At 40.0% G+C, this 26,299-nt stretch overlaps 1 protein-coding gene across 7 annotated transcripts in view; it reads right to left on the bottom strand.

Moving 5' to 3' along the window:
- The window catches only part of LOC140206105 (dynamin-2-like), a 240,816-nt gene that overhangs the window by 27,155 nt on the left and 187,362 nt on the right, over positions 1 to 26,299 (bottom strand). For 3 of the 7 annotated variants that reach the window (XM_072274262.1, XM_072274263.1, XM_072274264.1), the window contains 2 exons: positions 18,816 to 18,925; positions 6,917 to 7,028 (listed from right to left, as the gene is read on the bottom strand). In XM_072274262.1, the coding sequence (XP_072130363.1) occupies positions 6,917 to 7,028; positions 18,816 to 18,925 (222 nt within the window). Of the gene's footprint in view, positions 1 to 6,916; positions 7,029 to 18,815; positions 18,926 to 26,299 lie in introns of those variants that run through there. The other 4 variants (XM_072274265.1, XM_072274266.1, XM_072274268.1 and 1 more) reach the window with 3 other exon arrangements.

The following is a 26,299-nucleotide window of genomic DNA, read 5'->3' as shown; positions in this document are numbered from 1 at the left end:
CTGGTCCATGACAGAAAACTTGTTGATGCACTGCACAATTATGAGATACAACACCCAAAACAATTTCTAGGTCTGTACACTTGTGGCAGTGTGATTGCTCAGCACTGCTACCCTCATAGCTCCAGTGACCTGGGTTCAATCCTGACTCTGGGTAAGTTGTATCTTTTCTTTGTGACTACGTAGGATTTCTTCTCACCCTCCGACGTCCCCAAGTTGCTCCTTGTGTGGATGGATGGCATAGGTTGGTGTTTTGTTGGGAATTTGGGAGAAAAAAATAATATATACAGTACAGTGCAAAAGTCTTAGGCACATATATATAGCTAGGGTGTGTAAGACTTTTGCACAGTTACGTATTTGTCAATGTTTGTAAGTCTGGCAGGAGCAAAGGATGATGGGAATGGCGAGGATATTCTGCCGCAGGAGGGGTGTTGAACAGTTAACACAGAAGGAGTGCCGGGGTGGGGGCTGGTGCAGGTGCAGACACAGACACACCAGCACTAAGACACCATGCAAGGTCATTGACTCTAAACAACTGGCTTATTGATCATTACAGAATATCTCTCTGATGCTTCCTGCTCCCTCCCCTCTCCCCTTTCCCAACCATGATTCCCCTCTCCTTGACCCCTTCCCACTCTCAGTCCACAATAGAGACCCATTTCAGAATCAGGTTTATGATTATTCATATATGCCATGAAATTTGTTTTTTTTTGCGGGGGGGGCAACAGTGCAGTGTGATACATAAAACTGCTACAGTACTGTGCAAAAGTCTTAGGCACCCAAGTTCTATATATGTGCCTAAGTCTTTTGCACGGTACTCTATGTAGATGGGTGCTTGATGGTTGGCATGGACAGTGTGGGGCAAAGAGCCTGTTTTCTATCCTTTACTGCTATCTCTAAGCTTTGCTTAGACAAAACAGTGAAAAATTCTATAACCCAACAAAATTAGCCTGATTTGGATAATAGTTCAGCTTTGGTAAGAAGTGCACGATGTGAAAATAAATATTGAAATTATAACAATTTTACAACACCTGTACACCTTAATGCAACTCAGCTGGAATATGCCTATAGGCATCAAAAATAAGCATGCTGCCTGCATCTCTCCCTTTATCACTTACTTCATAAAATCCTGCAAGTCCAGTTGTACTGGGAGCCTAGTTGCTGTCACCAACCTGCAAAGCAGAGCAGGTTGCAAGCAGTGATTGGCCTCAAGAAGTATATACTGAAGTGCTGTGCCAGACTGCCAGGAGGCCTTTACACATCTTTCTGCTGTTCAAAAACACGGGGTCAGATAAATGGTAATAAGGCAAACAGGGCCAAACATTAAAAAAAAATCAAAGAGATACTCATGGAAATGGATCCTTCAGACCACCCTGACTATTTGGCCACAGACGAGAGGTGGGTGTTTTGTGTGCCCAAACTGGCAACAGTCTTCTAAATAAACTTTCTCATTTGCCATGGCAAATTTTAAGCAGAGATTAGATTAGATTATGAGGACATGCAGTCCTCTTTTATTGTCATTTAGTAATGCAGGTGGGGATACTAACCACTATACTATAGATTATTATTGATTAATGAATTAGTAGCAATAATTGAGGACATTTTATTAAGGAAAAGGGATGAGTTCTGTTACTTCATTACATATACTCATAATTTATTAATAAAAGTATAATAGAGACAGATTGAAATAAATGAAATATTTTAGAAAACCTGTTCAAAGATTATGAATATTAATATTTTAAATACACAATTAAAAATAATATCATTTCTAAATATTGTAATTGTAAATATTTACAATCCAAATACTGTACACCAGGTCTGTGAGAATTTCAAAATATATCATCCACCGGCTTGTGTTCAGATTAGATATGGCAAAGTTATTTCCCAAGGTAGGGGAATCTAGGACAAGAGGGGGTGACTTCAGGATTGAATCAGCCCATGACTGAATGGCGGAGCAGACTTGATGGGCTGAATGGCCTGCTTCTGCTTCCATATCTTATGGTGTTCTCAAAACGGCCTAGCTGGTGTGAACCCTGCATGAGACGTTTCCTGTGAAAACATCTCACTGCTCTAGGGTTATAAAAGATAATTTGCTGCTTCATTTGGGAGTAAAGATGATCATTATGTATCTTTTTATTATAGGTGGGGTTTAAAGAATCGAGGGATGGTAGTGCCTAATGAAGTTTTTATGCAAGCCATCTTGCGCATGCACACCATAAGTTCACAAGACATTGAAGCAGAATTAGGCTGTTCAGCCCATCAACTCTGCTCCACTATTTGAATATAGCTGATTTATTTTCCCTCTCAATCCCATTCTTCTACCTTCTTCCTGTAACGTTTGATGCTCTTACTAATCAAGAACCTATTAAACTCCACTTTCTCAACACTACCTGCCCTTCCACTTTGAAATCATCTGCAACCCTGGCCACAAAGCCATCAATTCCTTCATCTATATCATTAACATATAACGTGAAAGGATCAGATACAACACTGACCTCTGTGAAACACAATAATCACTAGCAGTCAACCACAAAAGGCCTCCTTTATTCCTACTCATTGCTTACTGTCAGTCAGCCAATCTTCTATCCATGCTAGTATCTTTACTGTAGTACCATGGGCTTCTATCTTGTTTAGCAGTCTCATGTGCAGCACCTTGTAAAGGACTTCTGAAAATCTAAATAAACAACATCCATTGACTCTCCCTTAGTTTATCCTGCCTATTATTTCCTCAAAGAATTCCACCAGATTTGTCAGGCAGTTTCCCTTTAAGGAAATCATGTTAGATTCAACCTATTCTATTACGTACCCCAAAACCTTAACATTAATAATAGACTCTAACATCTTACCAAACACTGAAGTCATACTAACTAGCCTATAATTTGTTGTCTTTTGCTTCTCTCCCTCCCTGCTTAAAGAGTGGAGCGACATTTAGTTTTCCAGTCTTCCAAAACTATTTTAGAATCTATTGATTCTAGAATGATCACAGCTAATGCCTCTGCAATCTCTTCAGCTACCCCTTTCAGAACCTTGGGGTGTCGTCCATCTGGTCCAGCTGACTTAACTATCTTTAGACCTTTCAGCTTCGCAAGCACCTTCTCCTTAGCAATAGCAGCTACACTTGCTTCTGCCCATGACTCTCTTGGAATTTCTGGCATGTTGTTGATGTCTGGCATATTCCAAAGTGAAGACGGATGCAAAATACCTATTCAGTTCATCCTCCATTCCTTTATTCTCAAATACTGCTTCTAGAGTGTCATTTTCCAGCAGTCAGAATCAGCATCAGGTTTAATATCATTGACATACGTCATGGGATTTGTTGACTTTACAGCAGCAGTACAAAGCAATATGTAATAATAGAGAAAAAAATGTGAATGACAGTAAGTAAACATATATTAAATAGTTAAATTAAACTAGTGCAAAAATAGAAATAAAATAGTATTGAGGCAGTGTTTATGGGTTCAATGTCCATTCAAGAATGAATTGTTGAGTGTGTACCTTCTTGCTTCTGTACCTCCTTCCTGATGGTAGCAATGAAAACAAGGCTGACTTAGGTGCTGGGGGTCCTTTAATGATGGACTCTGCCTTTTTGACACATCATTCCTTGAAGATGTCCTGGATTCTGCAGAGGCTACTGCTCATGATGGAGCTGACTAAGTTTACAGCTCTCTGCAGCTTACTTTCATCCTGTGTAGTAGTAATACTAGACAGTGATGCAGCCAGTTAGAATGCTCTTCACAGTACATATGTAAAATTTTTGAGTGTTTTTGGTGACATACCAAATCTCCTCAAACTCCTAATGAAATATAGCTGCTGCTGTGCTTTCTTTGTAACTGCATCACAGGTTGCAGAGATGTTAACACCCAGGAACTTGAAATTGCTCACTCTTTCCACTTCTGATCCCCTTACAAGCACTGGTGTGTGTTCCCTCGTTTTACCCTTTCTGAAGTCCACAATCAGTTCTTTGGTCTTACTGACGTTGAGTGCAAGGTTGTTGCTGCGACACCGCTTAACTAGCTGATACATCTTTCTTCTTTTTGCCCTCTCGTCACCATCTGAAATTCTGCCAACAATAGTTCTACTGTAAGCAAATTTATAGATGGTATTTGAGCTGTACCTAGCCACCAGTCATGGGTGTAGAGAGAGTCGAGCAATGGGCTAAGCAGTGTTAATTGTCAGTGAGGTAGAAGTGTTGTCTTCGATCCCTACAGATGTGGTCTTCCAGTTAGGAAGTTGAGGATCCAGATGCAGAGGGAAATACAGAAGCCCAGGTTCTAGAGCTTTTTGATCAGAACCTGGGCCTCTGATAGCCACTTTTGCCTCTCTTTTACTCTTCATTTATCCATCGTCCCTTGACATTCAGTGGCATCACTATCACTGAATCCCCTACTATCAACATCCTGGGGGTTACCATTGACAGGAAACTGAACTGGTCTAGCCATATAAACACAGTAGCTACCAGAGCAGGTCAAGGGCTAGGAATTCTGCAGTGTGTTAACTCATCTCCTGACTCCCCAAAGCCTGTCCACCATCTACAAGTCTCAGGTCAGGAGTGTTATGGAATACTCGCCACTCACTTGGATGAGTGCAACTCCATCAACACTCAAGAAGCTTAACACCATCCAGTACAAGGGAGCCCACTTGATTGGTACCCCTTCCACAAGCATCCAATCCCTCCACTATTGGCGAATAGTTGCAGCTGTATGTACTATCTACAAGATGCATTGCAACAACACACCAAAGTTCCTAAGGCAGCACCTTCCAGACCCATGACCACTACCATCTAGAAGGACAAGAACAGCAGATACTTGGGAACACCACCACTTAGAAATCCCCCTTGAAATCACTCTCCATCCTGACTTGGAAACACAGCAGTGTTCATTGTCGTAGGGTCAAGATCATGGAATTCCCTCCCTAACAGCACTGTGGGTGTACCTATATCTCAGGGACTGCAGCGGTTCAAGAAGGGCTCATCACCACCTTCTCAAGGGCAACTAGCAATGGGCAATAAATGCCAGCTTAGCTGGCAATGCTCAAATCCCGCAAATGAATAAATTTTTAAAAACTGAAAAAAACTTTTGTGTCCTTTTATATTATTGGTTAACACCTCCATATTTATTTTTTTTCTCTCCTTATTGCTTTTTGTTGCCTTCTGTTGATTTTTAAAAGCTTCCCAATCCTCTACTTTCCCACTAATTTTTTTAATATTGTAGGCCCTCTCTTTCGATTTTATGCTGTCTTTGACTTCCCTTGTCAGCCATAGTTGTCTCATCCTCCCTTTCGAATGCTTCTTCTACTTTGGGATAAACTGAACCTGCACCTTCTGAATTACTCCCAGAAACTCCAGCCACTGTTCTCCAGCATCATCCCAGCTAATGCCCCCTTCCAATCAATTTTGGTCAGCTCCTTTCTCATGCCTCTGTAATTATCTTGACTCAATTGTAATACCAATGCATCTGATTTTAACTTCTTCTCAAACTGCAATGTGAATTCTATATTATGATAACTGTCTTCTAAGGGTTCTTTTACCTTAAGCTCCCTAATCAAATCTAGTTCATCACACAACACCAAATCCAGCACCTATTTTTACACTAATCCTACTCTAAACCTATTTTATTCTCCCCATATTTCCACCAATAGCCCTTCTAATTCTACCACTCACTTACACAATAGGGGAGGTCTACAGCAGCCAATTAACCTATCAATTCACAGATTGCTGGTGGGATCAAACTGGAGATGTCTAAGATATGTAGAATGTAAAAAAAATCTAAAGCTGTTCTAATTAAATATCTGAAGCATTTGAGTAAGGCAGGCAAATTAACAGCAAAAATATACTTGGCATTGGTTAAACACAATTCCAGGGTAACTAACTAAGATTTGAGACTATATTCAATATTTAGGAAGGATAGACAAAAAGGAAAAGGTGGTGTCTGATACTGATAGTTAAAAAATTAAAACAGAACCATAGTGAGAAAGCATATTAGTTCAGAAAATTAGGATAAAGAATCAGTCTACCTGGAGTTAAGGAGTTCCAAAGGGCAGAAAAAGATCGGTGAAGTTGTCTGTTAGCCTTCAAACATGATTGGTAATGTAGGTTTAGAAATTAGAGTGTATCTAACATTAATACTACAGTAATAATGTGCAACTTTAATCAAAATAATCACTGGCCTTTTCCTTTTTGTCTATCCTTCCTAAATATTGAATATAGTCTCAAATCTTGGTTAGTTACCCTGGAGTTGTGTTTAACCAATGCCAAGTATATTTTAGCAATAATATTATGGAGTATGAATTCCTGGATTGAGACATTTTTTTAAAACCAGTATATTGAAGAGCTAACAAGGATGACAATATCTTAAATTTGGTATTGCTTAATGATAAGTGACTCATTAGTAATTTTGTCTGAGAGTACTTTAGGGAAGAGTGACACAGTTTCATAGAATTCCTCATTAAGATGAAAGGTGAAGAAATTCAATCAGAAATTGGGGTCTTAAGTTTAAACAAAAGAAAATAGGAACATATGAGGAGAGTTGGTTATGAAAGGTTGGCATTAATAAAGCCTTGTAATGGACAGACAATGGCACTGAATGAAGACTTTATTTACATATAATAAACTTAAGGCAACACTTTGCTTGCAAGAAATATTCAAGCTTTTCTGATGCACAGTTAAACAATTCATCCCAAATACTTTTTTCTAGCACTGCCTGAAATCAAGAAACTAAAATATTGAAGTGAAAGATGCCTATTGTATGTAATTCACTTGTTGAATGTCATCTTCACAGATTCATAAATGAAATTCATAAATAGAGCAACATCACTAAGCAGTAGAGATTCACCCACCAAACTTGTTCCATTTAACTATTCCATTCTATTCTATTACCTTAAGTTCTGAATTCTATCAATGTTTAACTTCTTGTCTACTTACAGTGCACTTCTCTGGATAAACACCAGCCCGAAGAAATGATGCTTTCCAACCATCTAGCTCCTCCTGAGAGTCACAAGCAAGTTCTAAGAATCGATAATCCTTATAAACATTCCTAGTGAAGGAAGTAATAATCACAAAATATTATGAAATCTGTATATCTATCTGATTTTGTTGAGATTAACATTATACAGGCACAACATTGGACGTTGATGATCACACCAGGTAAATACTCAACTTTGATTCTGTTACGAAAGATATACGAGGGGTGATTGATAAGTTCGTGGCCTAAGGTAGAAGGAGTCAATTTTAGCACATTTATTTTTTAACATAGTCCCCTCCTACATGTACACACTTAGTCCAGCGGTCGTGGAGCATACAAATCCCTTCTTTGTAGAAGTGGTCCACAGCGGGGGTGCTTGATAAGTTCATGGCCTACAGTAGAAGGAGATGAGTTAATAACTTCAAACTTTCTGCACTAGCACTGAAAGAATTGAACTGCCCGTGCATGTAATGAGAGCGTCTTGGACCTCCAGGTGGTCCACAACAGGGGTGATTGATAAGTTCATGGCCTAAGGTAGAAGGAGATGAGTTATACAGCTCTCGTTACATGCACGTGCAGTTCAACTCTGAGTGAAAATGCAGAAAGTTTGAAGTTTCTCCTCATCTCCTACTGTAGGCCACAAACTTATCAACCACTTCTGGAGGTCCAAGATGCCAACTTCTACAAAGAAGGGATCTGTATGCTCTATGACCACTGGACTAAGTGTGTAAATGTAGGAAAAATAAATGTGCTAGGTTTTCTAAAATTGACTCCTTCTACCTTAGGTCACGAACTTATCAATCATCCCTCATACAAATTGTTCCTATCGTAATGCAGCATTTCAGTGTATCATTACATGCTCTTTCTCTCATGCTAATCAAGCTTCCTTTTGAAAGCAGCACATTATCTGTCTCATCTACCTTTCGCAGAAAAGTCCATTTGACAAATCACCCTGTTTAAAAAAAAAATCACCTTAGTCATCTATGTGATTTAAGTAATTAACTTGTATTTATAATTTTGGCTTATCTCACAGAGAAATATTCTTCACTCATCTAACTCGTGCAATCAGATCATAATTTTGAAGTTCCCTATCAGGGCATCCCTAAGTCTCCTCTTCTCCAATGTATAGAGCTGCCAATTTTATACCCCCTATTGAAACAGCTGATAAATCTTTTTTGATCATAGAACAGTACAGCACAGGAACAGGCACACTGTCTCACAATGTTGTGCCAAACTAACTAAACTAGTAATCAATGCCTAACTAAAATAATCATTTCTGGATGAACAGTGTCCATGTCTTTCCATTCTTTCACATTTCTGTGCCTACCTAAGAGGCTCTTATCACCTCTGTTGTATTTGCCTCAGCTATCATCCTTGATAGGGCACTCCATGCATCCATTCACTCTTCTGTGTAGAAAACTTGTCCCACATATCTCTTTTGAACCTACTCCTTCTCATCTTAAATGCACAACCTCTAGCATAGACATTTCGACTCTGAACAGAGGACTTTAATATTAAGGCTTTTCTGTAAATACAAAACTTGAAATATAGGAAACTAAGCTCCAACAGGAATCCTGATTAAAATGCGCAAATCTAGAAATTTAGAAAACAAAATTGTATTATCACACATTGTAATTTGACCTAAGAAATAGGGTAAAGTCAAAGACTTTCTTATGTGTATTAATTACATGTATTATTTTCCTGGACACAAGGAACAAAAATAACAGTTGTGTCTGATCCAGAAATAAACTTCGTTTAAATTAAGAACAAGGATTTCAAAAATAAATTTTGTGATAAAAATTTTGAAGGCTCTACATGGGGAGAATCAACTGCAAATTGCTTAATGTACACTCAGTGTGCCACTGAATGTCTGTTCATCATCTTCTGCTGCTGTAGCCCATCTATTTCAAAGTGCTGCTAACTGGATGTTCTTTGTTTTTCACAGCATTTTCTGTAAACTCTAGAAACAGTTGTGTATGAAAATACCAGGTGATCAGTTTATGATATACTCAAACCACCCAGTCTGGCCCCAACAATCATTCTATAGTCAAAGTCACCTACATCACACTTCTTCCCCATTCTGATGTTTGGTCTCAGTAATAACTGAACCTCTTGACCACATCTGCATGCTTTTATACATTGAGTTGCTGCCACCATTGGCTGACTAGATATTTGCATTATCGAGCTGGTGTAGAGGTGTACCTAATAAAATAGTCACTGAGTGTACTAGTTATGAGTGGTTAGAGAAGTCCAACTCAGCCAAGCTCATTCATAACAAAGCCAATCTTTACAGATGATTCAGTCATACTAGCTGCTGTACTTTATACAAATCAAAATGGAGATGGCAAACAAATCTATTTGTTCATCATGATAATCAAAGAACAGGGTTACTATTAAACAAGCTGCCCTATCCTTATGGTTCCCTGTATATTAATATTTAAATAGATTTGTCACTGCTATGAAATGGGTCATTTGCACGAGAAAGTTTAGCAGAACTACAGTATGGTACAATACAAAAACCTGCACATTTCGCAACACAACACAAATGTGCACATGTAGTGTCCATGTTTAGTGATGAGACCAAACAGATGTTTTTCCATTTATTACCATGGTGAAGTAATGGCCAACAAGGTCTGTATTTACTGGTAAAGCCATCATACTAGCAAAGTTGGTAATAAAAATCTAAAATCAGAATCATAATCAGGTTTATCACTAATTTATGGAGGTGTTGCTTGATTAGCTCAGTATTTATGGCATGTTATGCTTTAATTTCAACAATCGTATTGTTGTTCATACACAATGGTTCTAAGTTCATGGGCCACTTTGAGCAGATGCATTATATGTAACAAAGGTGTCCCAAATATGTCTTTTTATTTTGATGTGGTTACTGAAGGAAGGGTGGCACATGTCCAACTTTGAAATAAATTTTTGCAGTCTATATACATATATTTGAGAATTTTAATTCTAGAAGCGTGGCATGTGGCATCTATTTCTTAGCAACTGTACTACTTTCTATAGTCAATCTAATGAGCAAGCTGTCAGGAGCTACCAATCCATCACATTTTATTTTATAGTTTTCCATAATTATTGCAATCATAATAGTTATGAAATTTCATAACTGGACACACTAACAGGAAAAGCATGAATTGGAATATTCACAATATTACATTAACAAAATTTTCAGCTTGGAAAGTTGCCTCAATTGGACAACACTGCCCCCTTGGCATTCTGTTGATATCATTGATATAAAGTACATGCAAACAAGTACAATTGTAATGAAACACAAAATGAGAAAATAATGAAACATGATGTCTGAGATTGTAATTACAACATCATAAAGTATTACTGTTTGAATTAACATTTGCAATTTTTGGATAATCTCATATGCATGGTATAAGAATGTCTTTGTCACCTCTTTTTATTGACTGAGTTCTCACAGAGGACAAGTTAACCCAGCAAAATAGAATTATCACTAATGTCTGCCATCACCAAGACTGTCATTTTCTGAAACCCTATAAATGTGTAACTTTTATCACTTAAATGGCATCCTTTACTGCTTAATTGTAAGTTATTGAGTAGTTATAAAGATGCTGATGAAATCTTTTAATACACTTTTGTTGCTTCTAGACTTAAACATTTCAATGCATTTATGGGAAGCCAGACATCTACATTCTGCCAACTCCAGCTCATCCCTGACAATGAAATGGTTGCTGGCCATTTCTCAATTTTAATATTTCCATCAGTGGCAAATTTTGCACAACTGCCGAGACCCCAAGATTTTGTTTCCTCAGCCACTTCAACTATCAGTACTTCATTAATATGCTTCCTGATATCAACAATTTGAGATCTGGGTAAACAAGTTATTTATGCAGCTACTGTTGCAAAATAAAAAAAACAAAAATGCAACCTGTTGAATAAGGAGTTGATCATCTGTTCTTATAACCTCTTTTTCTGGCTTGTGTTAATCTTTGCCTGATAATGCTCCTGCAAATTGCCGGGTGAATTAAACCATATTAACTGTTTTTATGTTAGCATAAGCAGCTGTATTGTGGGTGGGATACACAAGTGTAGGTTTCTTAAGTGACTTACTTAGAGCAGGAGTTATTTACTTATTCTATCATTTAGGGCTGGGTGGTGGAGTGGAGATAGTCTCTTCCAAGGGATGTGTAAGGTACTCCTTTCCTCTGCTAGCCTGCAGGTCATCCTTGGGCAAGGCGTAGCATCTGCTTAGCACCACCTCCCAATCAGGGTCATGTAAAGCCATGGTTGTATGAGTAGCTGGTGCATATCACAAATCCTAGTTGAGCACCCACTGACACCAGACAATCTCTGAAGAGCACTGATAATGGCTGGGGTCTCCCATCTTGTAAAAGGCAATGCTCACAAGAAGGCAATGGCAAACCACTTCTGTAGAAAAATTTGCCAAGAACAATCATGATCACAGACCATGATCACCCACATCACATAACGATGATGATGATAATGATCATTTAGAGCAGGAAAATCCATTTTCTGAACTTGGAAACATTTCAGATATCACATTGAGTAACAGCAGAGAAATAAACCATTTGCCCCAATAAGTATATGGTAGTGATTTTCTCAGGTTTAACTGAAAATTACTAATAAATGATTTATTTCTTCAATAACATTACAATCTGCTGCTCCACACACCCACACCCCCCCCCCCAAATCTGTTTGGTTAATGGCTTAAACTACCAGAGAACTACCATCAAAGTGGCTACTACATCCTTTGTGCAAACAAAAACCTCTCCTGTAACTATGGAATCTACATATTGTCCAGTATTTTATGTGAGCAGCATAGAAATCTGTCAATAATTACACTGCATGAAGAGGAAACGCAAAGATTGAAACCAGTTGAATTATGTTACATGCCAAGAATGTTCCTCTCATTTTTTGAGAAGCCATAAAAAAAGTTTGCCTTTGTAAAATCTAATCATGGTTACAAAATATGAAACAGACTTAATGACATCTAAGAAACATACTCCTATATTTTGATACATAATCTTGGAAGTTTTCACCTAGCCTTAAAATTTTCAGTCCTTAAGTGACATTAATCAATCGTAATCAAGAGTGCAAAAGGTTTTCATTGCAAATGCCAACCATTTTAATTTAAAGCTAATTGCTATATAAACATAAATAAATAAGGACAAATTTAAGAAAAATATATCCAGAAATATCATCCTTAAAAAGATCAATCACTATTGCAATTCTAGATAAATAAATTATCCTCTGTATTTACAAAATTTAACTTAAACAATTCAGAGGACCATAACTGATGGAAAAATTACCAAATTAAAACCACTTAAGAAATGAAAAACATTTACGAACTTACATATTTGGCAAGAGAACAAAGAATTCCTCAGTACTATAAATGCATACATATTGTTTTCATTAGTTTCAGTGTTAAGATTAAATGCACTGCGATGCAAGTTCTCTTCTCTATTTTCGATATCGTCACCGGGACTTCTTTTTGCACAGCAGATTTGAACTCTTGTTATATTACTCATGGGTAGTCTAGGGTCCACAGCACAGTTAAGAAATTTACCTGTTAAACTAACCTATGGATTTGAAGCTACTTCTTAGGTATTCTCCTGTGGGTAACTGGAGTAAATGGGCACACCTTGAAGTCAATTAAAGTCTAATTACTATTATATTTGAAAGTCTCTCTATACTGCCAGCTGTTTTGGCTCCTTCCTTGGGCAAAGGCCAGGTTATAGAAAGGTCAGAAAAATCACCAAGATGTGGATAGCTTACTTTCTCTTCGATCATAGAACAATATAGCTCAGGAACAGATCCTTCAGTTTACAACATTCCTTTTACGGTTTGTGACTTGTGGGTGTTTTATACACAATGGTGTACAATGATGTAGGATATATTCTCTTCTTAACAGATCTCCACTCCATCCACCAAACGTGGAACTTTTAAGTGGCCAAACCTTTAATTCTGATTTCCATTCCCATTACAACACTTTGGTAAATGGACCTCTTCTTGTGCCAAAATAAGGGCGTCCTTAGGGTGGAGGAGCAACACCTTATACACCGTCTGGGCAGCCTGCAGCTTGATGGCATAAATACCGATTTCTCCTTCCAGTAAAAAAAAGTCCCTCCCTCTCCCTTCTTCTTCAATTCCCACTTCGGCCTCCTACCTCTTCTCACCTGCCTATCACTTCCTACTTCTCTTTCTCCTGTGGTCCACTCTCCTCTCCTATCAGATTCCTTCCTCTCCAGCCCTTTATCTTTCCTACTCACTTGGCTTCACTTATCACCTTCTAGCTATTCTCCTTACCCTCCCCCAGCTTTTCATTCTGGCATCTTCCCCTTTCCTTTCCAGTCCTGAGGAGGGGTCTCGGCCTGAAACATTGACTGTTTATTCATTTCCATAGATGCTGCTGGACTTGCTGAATTCCTCCATCACTTTGTGTGTGGTGCTCTGGATTTCCAGCATCTGCAAAATTTCTCATGTTTAAGATCTAGTCTATTGACCACGATGCGTTAGAACCATTGCAGCTGAGCTGCCTTAACAAATGGATTTACAATTTCAATGAAAGAATTTGGAATTAATTATTTACTTCAGAGGCAACAAAAGAAGTGATTTGAAGTTATCCTTAGAAAGTAATGATTGTTTCCATTATACATTGTAATTTGACAAATAAAGTGCACAAATTAAGAACTGTTTAAAGCCAAACGATAGGTTGAACCAAGCTTTATACTAATCGTATGGCTACGGCTATGCACAGTAAAATTTCAAAACCACAGATAATGCAAAATTTGTAAATGTCATAGACAGTAAGGACAATAAAAACAGATTGTAGGAGGACAGACTGGCCGCCCGAATAAGGCAACATTAGCCAATGTAATTTATGATTGATACAATCTGGCAAAAAGAACAAAGAGACAACGGGCTGGAATGCCCTGACAGCTAGCAGGCAGTTCCAAGGAGTTAGCTGCAGTGTACATGGCAGTGAATCCTGGAAGTCTACAATCATGCATGGCAGTCTGGAAGTTGGGATTTTGCGGGACATCAGATGCGCAGAAAATTCTTGCTCTGTTCTTTAACAGGGGATTCCATTATTTGATTAACTTGAGTGACTGCCAAATATGGTATTGCCTAATCAATTAATTAGGATTGTCAACCATCATTTGAAAGGTAAACTTAGATAGGTTCTAGATTTACTTCCCTCTATTTCATGGTATATTCATGATTTTAATTAATTAATTTCTGATTATCAAATATATTTAGAAACCGTAAAAAGCACCATGTCATCATAAGCTGTCAGGTACCCATTAGGGCAGACCATGAACAAGGCCACAATATCCACTGTTAGTGACTCACTATGCCTTGTAGGAGGGTCACAGTGGTATTGTTGGCAAGGTGCTCTGACCTGTACGGCTTCAAAACATTTGTGGGGTAGTACAGGGTCCACTCCTGGGTAATTCCTCTCACTTCTTCAATTCGGCTCTTTGACTGATGTCATGATCAAGACTGAGATGAGGTCTAGAACCAGGTGCTCCTGGTGAAACTGGCACTTGAGCACTGGTGAGCAGATTTTTAATGAGTAAACACTGTTTAAAAACACTATTGACCACCTTACTGGTGACTGATCGGGCAGTAATTAGTCAACCGGAATTTGTATTCAGGACATAAGTGGGCAATTTTCCATATTTTTGGTAGGTCTGATTTTATAACTGCATTGTAAGCACAGCTTAAATGCCATATTTAAATTTGCTGATGACACCTTGCCATTGGCCAAATCAAAGGTGTGACAAAATCAGCATATAAGAGGGAGATCGAAAATCTGGTTGAGTGGTCCACAACAACAACCTCTCACTTAGTGTCAGCAAGACCAAGGAGCGGATTATTGACTTCAGGAGGAGGAAAAAGGAGGTCTGTGAGCCAGTCCTCATCAGGGGGAAATCAGAGGTAGAGAGGTTCAACAATTTTAAAGTCCTCAGCGTTATTATTTCAGAGGGCCTGTCCTAGGCCCAGCATGTAAGTGCAATTATGAAGAAAATACAGAAGTGCCTCTGTTTCCTAAGAATTTTGCAAAGATTCAGCATGACATCTAAAACTTTGACTAACTTCTATAGATGTGTGGTGAAGATTAACTGGTTGCTATGGAAACATCAATGCCCGAGAATGGAAAATCCTACAAAAATAGTGGATTTGGCCCAATCCATCAGGCTTACAGACCTCTTACTACTGAGCGCATTTACATGAAGCGCTGTTGCAGGAAAGCAGCATCCATCTTCAGGAATACCACCAGTCAGGCCATTCTCTCTTCTCGCTGCTGCCATCAGGAAGAAGGTAAAGGAGCCTCAGGACTCACATCACCAGGTTCAGGAACAGTTACTACCCATCAACCATTAGGCTCTTGAACCAGTGGGATAACTTAACTCACCCCATCACTGAACTATTTCTACAAACTATGGACTCACTTTCAGGGGCTTCATCTCATGTTTTTGATATTTATTACTGACTTATTATTACTACTATGATTATTTCTTCTTTTTTCTTTTGTATTCACAGAGTTTGTTTTTTGCACATTGGTTGCTTGACTGTCCTTTTGGGTGCAGTCTTTCATTGATTTTTATCATGGTCCTTGGATTTACAGTGTATGCCCTCAAGAAAGCAAATCTCAGGGTTGTACAGTATAGGACAAATATGTACTTTGATAATAAATTTACTTTGCTTTGAACAGGCACAGCTTGGCCTGAGCAGATGTGGTGGGTACTAATACCACAGGATGCTGTTTGCTCACATAGCTTTTGCCAAATCCAGTATTCTAACCTTTGCTATATGAGGTGTGGAGTGAATTAAATTTGGCTCATGACTGTCTTTTGAGATGGTGCAGATCTCACGAGGAAGCTACTGATAATGGACTAAATGGCCTCCTTCTGTGATGCAATGGTCCATGAATCTATAATCCTATGCTTTGAATCATCAACATTCATAAAACATAGCAGGAAACACTGCAACAAGAAATTATTAAAAGATATAATGCCACTGATCTGCTGAGTAGTTGCAGCACTTTCTGTTTCCATCTCCAGTTTCTGGTACTTGCAGATTTTTCACTTTTAGAATATCAGTTGCTTCCTTCTGTACAGTGTGCAGTTTTCCCCCTGTATTGCTCATTTTGAAAATATTAATGAAAATAAACATAATTACTGCTATATACTAAATGCAGGAGTTACAAAAGAGCATGGGGTTCAACTGATCTGGCTCAATTACATCAGGTTCTTCCCAACCTTGAGCACGGGATATTACTCCAGCGTTATCCAAGACCTCTTTATACTCATTGCATTTAAAGCTTTCACTCTTGGCCCCTCCTTTTATAATTCCCTCACATAAAACATGTAAATTCTTTTATTGCCAAGACAGAAAGATTTGTTTAATTACTTTCCTCAATTTCTAGCACTTTGCCAAACCTCCACCCTAGTTTCTTTCTCATACTAGCACAGAATCCCTTTCTCTTTCTGTTTACTCTCTTGATCTATCATTCATATAGCATATCTTCTGCTCATGATTCCTATTTCCATAAAATGAAACCATCCAGCATCCCTTCCTGGCCTCTACGGAGCTGATATTAGAAGTAATTTTCTCCCTTTTGGCATGCATTACTCATTTCCATAACGCTGTCAATCCCGCCCCCCCCCCCCACCCCCCCACTGTCCTCACAAACTAGTGCTGCCAAATTCATTCCAGGTCCATTTACAGCTCCACAACAAATTTCTGCTTCAATCCTCCTCCCCAGATTTCCACATTTCCAATAGCACTGGAGTGGTCCAAAACTAAAGGCATGAAGGCATTATCAGCCTTTTGACTGTGCTGCATTAGCTTTTCTGTTTTCCTCCCACTCTTTGTATCTTTCAAGAATTAATCACACCACACTCTCCTTCTCTCCAATTAAGTTGTTAACCAATAATTTGCTTTATCAGCTTCCATATAAACATGTAAATCTCCATGATCTACCTTCTACCAATGCTCCTGACTTGTCTGCTGCTTCCGTGTTCCGTACTGTCGAACTGCTGGTTTAACTTTCAGATCAACAGTGTAAAAAAGTGTAAAAAAAACTGTGTTAAAAAAAACAAGGCTATTGAGATAGGCTCTAGGATTGCTCTGGAGGATCCAGATGCACAAGTAAATGCTCCTGTTAATTCAAGTGTTAATGTTATTGCAAGTGTTGCTTCACAATCTGCTCCAACATAATGTTGTGGAGAACATAATCCTGGGCAGACCCCAAGATACTGCCTAGATTATAGAGCACGTTTTATAAGGATAGGCTGAGCAGGCTATTACCTTTGGAGTAAAGGAGGATGAAAGGTGACTTGATAGAGGTGAACATGTTAAGAGACATACTGTAGATCGAATGGTTAGCCAGAGACATTTTCCCTGGGCAGAAATGGAGAGTATGAGGGGGCCTAATTTTAAGAGACTGGAGAAAAGTATAGGAGGATATCAGAAGTAGGCATTTTACATAGAGTGGTAAGCACATGTAACGTGTTGCCAAGTGGTGTTGGAGACAGATACATTAGGGACATTTGAAAGGCTCTTAGAGAGGCATAAGGATGCAAGAAAAATGAAGGGTTATAGGGGAGGGAAGGGTTAGATTGATCATGGTGTAGGTTAAAAGGTCAACACAACTTAGTGGGCCAAAGGGCCTGTACTGTGCTGTACTTTCCTATGTTCTATAATCTTAAGAATAAGGTTGATTAATAATATGTGTACCACTGTGGAGAGAAAAAAAACATGGAATATTTTATCGCAAACAACAGGAATTCTGCAGATGCTGGAAATTCCAGCAACACACATCAAAGATGCTGGTGAACGCAGCAGGCCAGGCAGCATCTCTAGGAAGAGGTGCAGTCGACCTCTTCCTAGAGATGCTGCCTGGCCTGCTGCGTTCACCAGCAACTTTGATGTGTGTTGATGGAATATTTTATACTAAATTGCATTAATCAATAATTTTTATAATATACAAATCCATCATTACTGTTAAAGGGCCTCTCTGACCCTGAAGTCAAATTTTACATGTCTAGTCTGTTATTGCCTCAAATGAATGTTTTGAAATTCCATGGATGTTAAATTAATTAAAATTTGGTGGAGATGTTTCACCTTCAATCTTCATCCCATGCATATGTCTCAATATTTATTTCATGATCTGCAAATTCTTTCAAAAGTTACTAAAATAACACATTTTACTTCTTGAGGGCTCAGCCTACTTGATGATATCACCAGTATGGGATGCCAGAGGATGGCCAAATCCATTGCCTGAGAGCAAAAACAATGTCGGTAGAATTGAGACAAATGTCATAGTAAATGTTAGCTTTTTGCATCTATTTTCTCAGTTGTCAATCATTGTTAATGCTTTTAACGTATTTGTAAATAGAACTTCTCGCACCAATAAACTCCAGAAAAAGGGGATCTACATCTAAGAAGGAGATCAGGAGTAACTTCCCCTCAGAGAGAATTGTAGCTCTTTGGAATTCTCTGCTCAAGAAAGTTGAGAAGGAGAGACAGAAAGATACTTAGATTTCAAAGTATCTCAAAAGTAGTGTTGAGGCCAGGATTAGTCATGATCTTATTGAATGGCAGACTAAATTTAAGGGGCTAATTACCTTATATGTTCTAATACATAGTGAGACAGAGATTGCATTGCTGTTTTGTGAAACTAGTGCATTCAATAAGATGAAATCTAAGCACATCCACATAAATAATTTACAAAATTTGTGTGTGAGACAGTGTTGTAGTCAAAAGTATTAGAACATAATATACTTCTGCTAAAGAGAAAGTTCTAGTTCCAAACCCATTAAATAGAACATTATTTTTTGGCACTCTTACCTTTGTTCTGTATTAAAAAGTGCAAACGCATTTTTGCTGGACATAAAGTTTTTCTCCACATCTCGAATTTTCAGGTTATCTAAAGGCAACATATATTTTTTCTCATTTTCCTGCCAACAAAAATTGAGAATTAAAATCACCAGTTCATATTGTATTAACTGAGCGGATTTGGTAACAACTTATCACTTTAAAATACAGTCCTGTGCAATAGTCTTAAGCACCCTAGGTTTTTCTATAAATTTTGATTTAGATGTTTACTTTTCTGTCTTCTACATTAGTGTGTCAGCAGAAAAGAGCAAATTTTAGATTTCCAAACATTCATTTTCCAAAAAAAATGTTACAGAGAAATGTTTCTATTTTGTTAAAGAAAGTAACATACTAACTAACAGACCACATTTCAAATAACTTGATTACTTGGTAGGTATACAGCCCTAGCATGATTAAACAAAGATAACAAGCAGGATGCTCATGATCAATATGATAATGAGTTGAATGCACTAATCTGATGAATTGAAACAGAAACGGGTGTAGAAGGAATCAAACTGGGCAGAGGACAACCAAACTAAAAGGTGAGGGTATGGTAGATGTGACAGTTTAACTTTCAAATCATCAATTCTTGCACCATGGCAGGAGTGAGCATAGCAACAAGACACAAAATTGTCATCCTGCATCAGAAAAGTCTCTCCTAAGCAGAAATTTCACAGCACACAAGGATTTCAAGATGTGCTGTCCAAGGTCTTCTGAAGAAACACAAAGAAATGGGCAAAGTTGAGGATCAGTATTGCAGTGGTCAGTCACAGAACTGTGTGCAGCAGATGAGAGTTACATCAATAGACAATAGGTGCAGGAGTAGGCCATTCAGCCCTTCGAGCCAGCACCACCATTCACTGTGATCATGGCTGATCATTCTGACTTCCCTTCTAATTCAAAAGTATCCAGCACTGCTATCAGTTCTGAATGCAAAGAAACCACTGCAATCCAAGTACATCCCTCTACAGTCTGGAGAAGTCTTGTCAGAAGTGGAATTCATGGAAGAGTTGCTGCCAAAAAGCCATTCCTTCAAATTAGAACCAAAGCCAAAAGACTCACACACACACAAAAGCACAAGGACTGGAGTTCTGAACAAAGGCAGTAAGTGCTGTGGACTGATGAATCAAAATTTGAAATTTTTGCCCCAAACAGGAAGCAGTTTGTTTGCAGAAGAGCTGGAGAGTGCCACACAGATGAGTGTCTGCAGCCAACAGGGAAGCATGGTGAAGGCTCACTGCAGGTTTGGGGCTGCATTTCTGCCAATGGATCTGGTGATCTGGTCAGAATTAATGGAATCTTAAATGCTGAGAAATACAAGCCAATTCTCATCCATCAAGCAATACCATCGGGGGGGGGGGGGGGTGTCTGATTGGTCCAAACTTTATTCAAGTTCTCCAAGATGCTTGAAACAACCTACTAGCTGATTTTATTATAACACTGAATGACAGTGTACCTGAGGGAATTGACGCAGTTTTAAAGGCAAATGGTGGTCACACCACATATTAATTTGGTTTAGTTTTTTACTGTTTACTGCTCTTTTTCAGTAATTTTTTATATTTATAAACTTTTCATTTCATTATTTTTGAAAGTATCACTTTACAGAATGTTTTTACACGTGCCTAAGGCTTTTGCACAGTACTGTACACCTGTTGATATATTTGGTTAAATCTGTTATCATTACTTATGGCCAGCATCTATTTATATGCAAAATCACAGATTATTTCCCAGGATCAAAATTGTTAGATGTTAGACATTAGAGATAGAAATGTGAGGTCATTCACCTTGCATATATAAGGGAAAGAGTACTTTCTAAGTGCTAAAATGGTAAACATATCGGATATGTAGAAATATGAGACAAAGTCATGGAAGAGCTACACAAAGATCTGGCTCCTCTGTTTCTGGAGCATTGCAAGTAGTTTTGGACACCACACTTCAGGTAAAATATTTAGTCTTAGTTTAGTCAAAACTTACCAGAAAAGATACTCCAAAGATTAAATTAGATGGAAGACTGACACAAATTAGAACTGTGTTATATCAAATTTAGAAGCTTAAGGGGTGGCTTGCTTGAAGCTTTGAAGATATTTCAAGGCATACTGGAGAAGAGGCATTTACAGCCTCACAGAACATGAAGGTGGACAAATCCTCAGGATCTGATCAAGTGCATCCTTGGATATTGTGGGATGGGGGGAGGGAGAGTTGGGGAGGAAACTGGAGAGACCCCTGTGGAGGGATCAGCTTCATTCTTAGCCACTGGTGAAGTTCTGGAACGACTGAGTTATTTGATGAGATGACAAAGAAAGGTAAAGAGGGAAGGATAGTAAATGGAACATGTGATTTATATGGACTTCAGTAAGGCCTTTAATGAGGTTCTATTTGGTAGGCTGCTCTGGAAGGTTAGATCACATGCTATCCAGCGAGATATGTCTAATTGGAATCACAATCTACTTGCTAGCTGAAGGCAGTGGGTGATGGTACAAGATTGTTTCCCAGACTGGAGTGACTAATGGTGTGGCTCAAGGGTCAGTGCTGTGCCAATTATTGTTTATCATCTATATCAACCACTTGGATAAAAATATACTAGTAAGTTTGCAGTTGATACTAAAATTGGTGGTATGGTGGAAAATGAAGGCGGTTATCAAAAATTACAAGGGGACCATCATGGATGAAGGAATGTCAAATGGAGTTTAATCTGGATAATTGCATAGTGTTGCATTTTGGAAAGTCAAATCCAGGTAGGAAATTCACAGTGAGTGGCAGAACCCTGGGGAGTTTTGTAGAACAGAGTGATCTTGGAGTACAAGAATGTTGTTCACTGAAAGTGGAGTCACAGGCAGACAGGGTGGTGAAAAAGAGTCATGGCATGCTGGCCTTCACAAGTCAGGGTACTGAGTGTAAAAGTTAGAACATTATGATGTGGTTGTCCAGACTGCACTTCGTATCGTGTCCAGTTTTGATCGTCCTGCTTTAGTAAAGATGTTATTAAACTAGAAAGAGTGCAGAGAACATTTACAAACATACCACTAGAACTTGAGGGGCTGAGTTATATGGCGGGGCTGGACAGACTAGGACTTTATTCCTGAGAGCATAGGAGACTGAGAAGTGATCTAATAAAAATGTATAAAAAAACAAGGACATATTTTATACTCCATACTTTATTGTCGCCAAACAATTGGTACTAGAACGTACAATCATCACAGTGATATTTGATTCTGCGCTTCCCACTCCCTGGATTACAAATATTACATATTAAAAATAGTAAAAATTAGTAAATATGAAAAATTTACATTATAAATCATAAATAGAAAATAGAAAAATGGAAAGTAAGGTAGTGCAAAAAAAAACAAGAGGCAGGTCCGGATATTTGGAGGGTACGGCCCAGATCCGGGTCAGGATCCATTCAGCAGTCTTATCACAGTTGGAAAGAAGCTGTTCCCAAATCTGGCTGTACGAGTCTTCAAGCTCCTGAGCCTTCTCCCGGAGGGAAGAGGGACGAAAAGTGTGTTGGCTGGGTGGGTCATGTCCTTGATTATCCTGGCAGCACTGCTCCGACAGCGTGTGGTGTAAAGTGAGTCCATGGATGGAAGATTGGTTTGTGTGATGTGCTGCGCCGTGTTCACAATCTTCTGCAGCTTCTTTCGGTCTTGGACAGGACAACTTCCATACCAGGTTGTGATGCACCCTAGAAGAATGCTTTCTACGGTGCATCTATAAAAATTAGTGAGGGTTTTAGGAGACAGGCCAAATTTCTTTAGTTTTCTCAGGAAGTAAAGGCGCTGTTGGGCCTTCTTGGCAGTGAACTCTGCTTGGTTGGACCAAGTCAGGTCATTTGTGATATTGACTCTGAGGAACTTAAAGCTTTTGACCTGTTCCACTTGTGCACCACTGGCGTAAATTGGGTCGTGCGGTCCGCTACTCCTTCTGAAGTCAATAACCAATTCCTTTGTCTTGCTGACATTGAGGGATAGGTTATTGTCTTCGCACCATGTCACCAGGTTCTTAATTTCCTCTCTGTACTCAAACTCAACATTACCCGAGATACGGCCTACAATTGTTGTGTCATCAGCAAACTTATATATTGAGTTTGATGGAAACTTAGCTACACAATCATGGGTGTACAGTGAGAACAGCAGGGGGCTGAGTACACAACCTTGTGGGGCACCGGTGCTTACAGTGATTGTAGAGGAGAGCTTGTCCCCTATTTTTACAGCCTGGGTCCTATCTGTGAGGAAGCTGAAGATCCAGCTACAGATCTGAGTGCTAAGGCACAGGTTTCGGAGCTTAGAAATCAGTTTACTTGGAAGGATGGTATTAAAGGCAGAGCTGTAGTCAATGAAAAGGAGCCTTACGATTGTGTCTTTATTCTCTAGGTGTTCTAAGGAGGAATGTAGGGCCAGAGAGATGGCATCTGCCATTGACCTGTTGCTTTGGTAGGCGAATTGCAAAGTGTCAAGGTTGACCGGTAGGCTGTGGTTGATGTGTGCCATAACCAATCTCTCGAAGCACTTCATAGCAATTGATGTCAGAGTCACAGGTCGATAGTCATTCAGGCATGCCACCTTGCTCTTCTTCGGCACTGGAATTATTGTTGCCTTCTTAAAACACGAGGGGATCTTAGACTGAAGCAAAGAGCAGTTGAAGATGTCAGTAAGCTCGCTTGCACAGGCCCGGAGAGCCCGTCCTGGAACACCATCTGGGCCCACCGCCTTCCTTGGATTTATCTTCAGGAAGGCCCTTCTAACATCCTCCTCGGTGACGATGAATCTCGATGCCACCAGGTCCAGTTCATCCGGAGGGAGTGGGAGGGTCCTCTTCTGTTCGAATCTTGTGTAGAATACATTAAGATCGTCAGGAAGAGAAGTGCCATAGTTATTGATATTCCCAGCCTTTTCTTTGCGCCCAGTGATCTCATTTAGACCCTGCCATAGTCTACCGGCATCCCTCTGGTTAGCCTGGACTTCCAACTTGGCTCGATATCGCCTCTTGGCGCCCTTAATGGCTTTCCGGAGTTCACGCCTGGATTCCATGTAGCGACTGGTGTCCCCGGGCCTAAAAGCTGCAGCCTTAGGCTTTAAAAGGGTCTTGACCTCATAATTCATCCAAGGTTTCCAGTTAGAGAATACCCAGATCATCTTGCGAGACACATAGTCCTCCGTGCATTTCCAAATAAAGTCCGAGACAGCTGAGGCATACTTATCGAGGTTAGCTGCCAAGTCCTTGAATACTAACCAGTCCACTGATTCAAAGCAGTCACGGAGGACCTCATCCATTTCCTCCATCCAACGCGACACTACTTTTGATACCGTGACCTCCTGCTTCAGTTTCTGTTTGTAAGCCAGGAGGAGGAGTACAGCCTGATGGTCCGATTTTCCGAAGTGAGGTCGTGGGACGGAACAGTAGGCATCCTTGACTGCTCTGTAGCAGTGGTCAAATATATTCGGGCCTCTAGTGGGGCAGGAGACATGTTGGTATAACTTTGGCTGCGTCTTTCTGAGGTTGGCCTAGTTAAGGTCCCCGGCTGTAATGAGCAAAGCCTCCGGATACCTGGTCTTAAGTTCACTGATGTTGGCATACAGTATGTTCAGAGCACACCCCACATCCGCCTGGGGGGGAATGTAGACCGCCGTCAGTATGACCCAGGTGAATTCCCGTGGCAGATAGTAGGGACGACACTTCACCGACAGGTGTTCCAGGTCCGGGCTGCAGGAGCTTGTCAGTGCCACTGTGTCCAAGCACCACGCAGTGTTGATCAGTAGGCAGACACCACCTCCCCTTGTCTTGCCCAAAGACACCGTGTGGTCCATCCAATGGATCAAAAATCCCTCCGGTCGGATGGCACAGTCGGGGGTGGCAGGGGAGAGCCAGGTCTCGGTGAAACAGAATACACAGCAGTTCTGCATCTCCCTGCAGTAGGTGAGTCTCCCTTTAAGATCATCCACCTTGTTCTCTATGGCTTGCACATTAGCTAGTAGGATGGTGGGCATAGGGACCCTGAAGCCCCTTAGCTTCAATCTGACCAGCAGCCCAGCTCTTTTTCCACGCTTCCTTGGTAAATAGTGCATCTTTCCAGGTTTCCATCAATGCAGTGTGTTATTGTCAGCTCTTTGAGGTAGGTGGACGCGTCCCGCGGGAATCAATCAGCGGGCCGCGTCGTCATGCACTCTGGGTCGGGCCGAGTAACGGGGGAGGCTCCGCTGCCTCTTCCAGCTGCCAGGGGCCCGGGCTCTCGATTGGGTTGGGCCCCAAAGCTGACACTTAATCCTGATGGCTGGGCTCCTTGCTGAAACAAGTCCTTAAGCCGAGTCATGGTTGTGGAGGCCTCTGCTCCAGCCGAGCCTCGGGCTCAATTTCCAAGGTCGGCTTCGGAGGCCTCACTTCCGGCAGCTGTGGATGGCCACCAACGGGGCTTTACGGTGGTCGCTCCAGGGAAGCGTCTGGGGCACCTTGAGGTCTCTGCTGTCACTTCTATGTGGTTGTCTGTTCCAGAGAGGTGCTGGTCGGAATGGGCCGTGTCTCCAAGTGCTCCGGCACGGTAGCAGACCGCGGGTCTCCTAGAATGTGTTTGGCCTCGTTGGTCCGGTCCAGGTGCTGTCCGGAGTTTAAGAAGCAGTTCTGGCACGGTGGTCTCCAGCTGGGTCAGTTGCTTCGCCAGGGCGTTGTTGATCTTGATCTTGCGAAATTGGAGGTATAGAAGGGTTTCTCGGGTATAGGATAGTGGAGAGGGCAGTTTGCTTGGGAAAGCACATGCAAAGTCGCCAGTTAACAGTGCCATCTCTAACGAGGGGGAATACATTCAGCCTTTTTCCCAGATTTGGGTTATCAAGAACTAGAGGGCTAGATTTATGGCAGTGGTTCCTAGCCCTTTGGGTTACTAGCCCTTTGGCTCCCAAAGCACATCCTCTCCTTTTCTGGTCATTACATAAAACTATGAAGAATTTTGATCTACGATGCACAGTGAAAGAAAATAGTAACTACAAATTCAAAGCAGTGACAAATAATTGCAGAACCTTTTCAAATCTATTTAACAATACAAATAATTTTGTTCATTTAATTACAGTTAAAACAATTTTCATCAACAATTTTAGTGTGTACATCCGTAGTCCAACTATTCACTTCATTGCTTTTAAACCTTTCAATGAGATGGATGGGCTTGGTGCAGTGATATCAGCTTCTCAACATCAGGTTGAATATCACTCAGAAGAAGCCTCAGATTCCTACATTTAGTAATTTGTGGTCTGTTTCGTTGTTTTGAAAGAATTGGGTGATTACACCAAAACTGTGCTCCACTAAATATGATTTTGGGAAGGCATTAAAGAACATCGTGTTATTTTTCGACAGTGTACAATAATGTTCAGAGATTTATTTCTGAAACCAAAGGTCTTTATGATTTTCTGAGCTTCAGCTCAGGCATTTTGTACCAAGATCAGTTTTGCCTTCATCCTTCCTGTTAATTCCTC

The sequence above is a fragment of the Mobula birostris genome, chromosome 12, assembly GCF_030028105.1.
Source record: "Mobula birostris isolate sMobBir1 chromosome 12, sMobBir1.hap1, whole genome shotgun sequence".
Taxonomy (NCBI): domain Eukaryota; kingdom Metazoa; phylum Chordata; class Chondrichthyes; order Myliobatiformes; family Myliobatidae; genus Mobula; species Mobula birostris.
The sequence above is the reverse complement of the archived record's forward strand: the minus strand, read 5'-3'. Positions and strand labels throughout refer to the sequence as shown.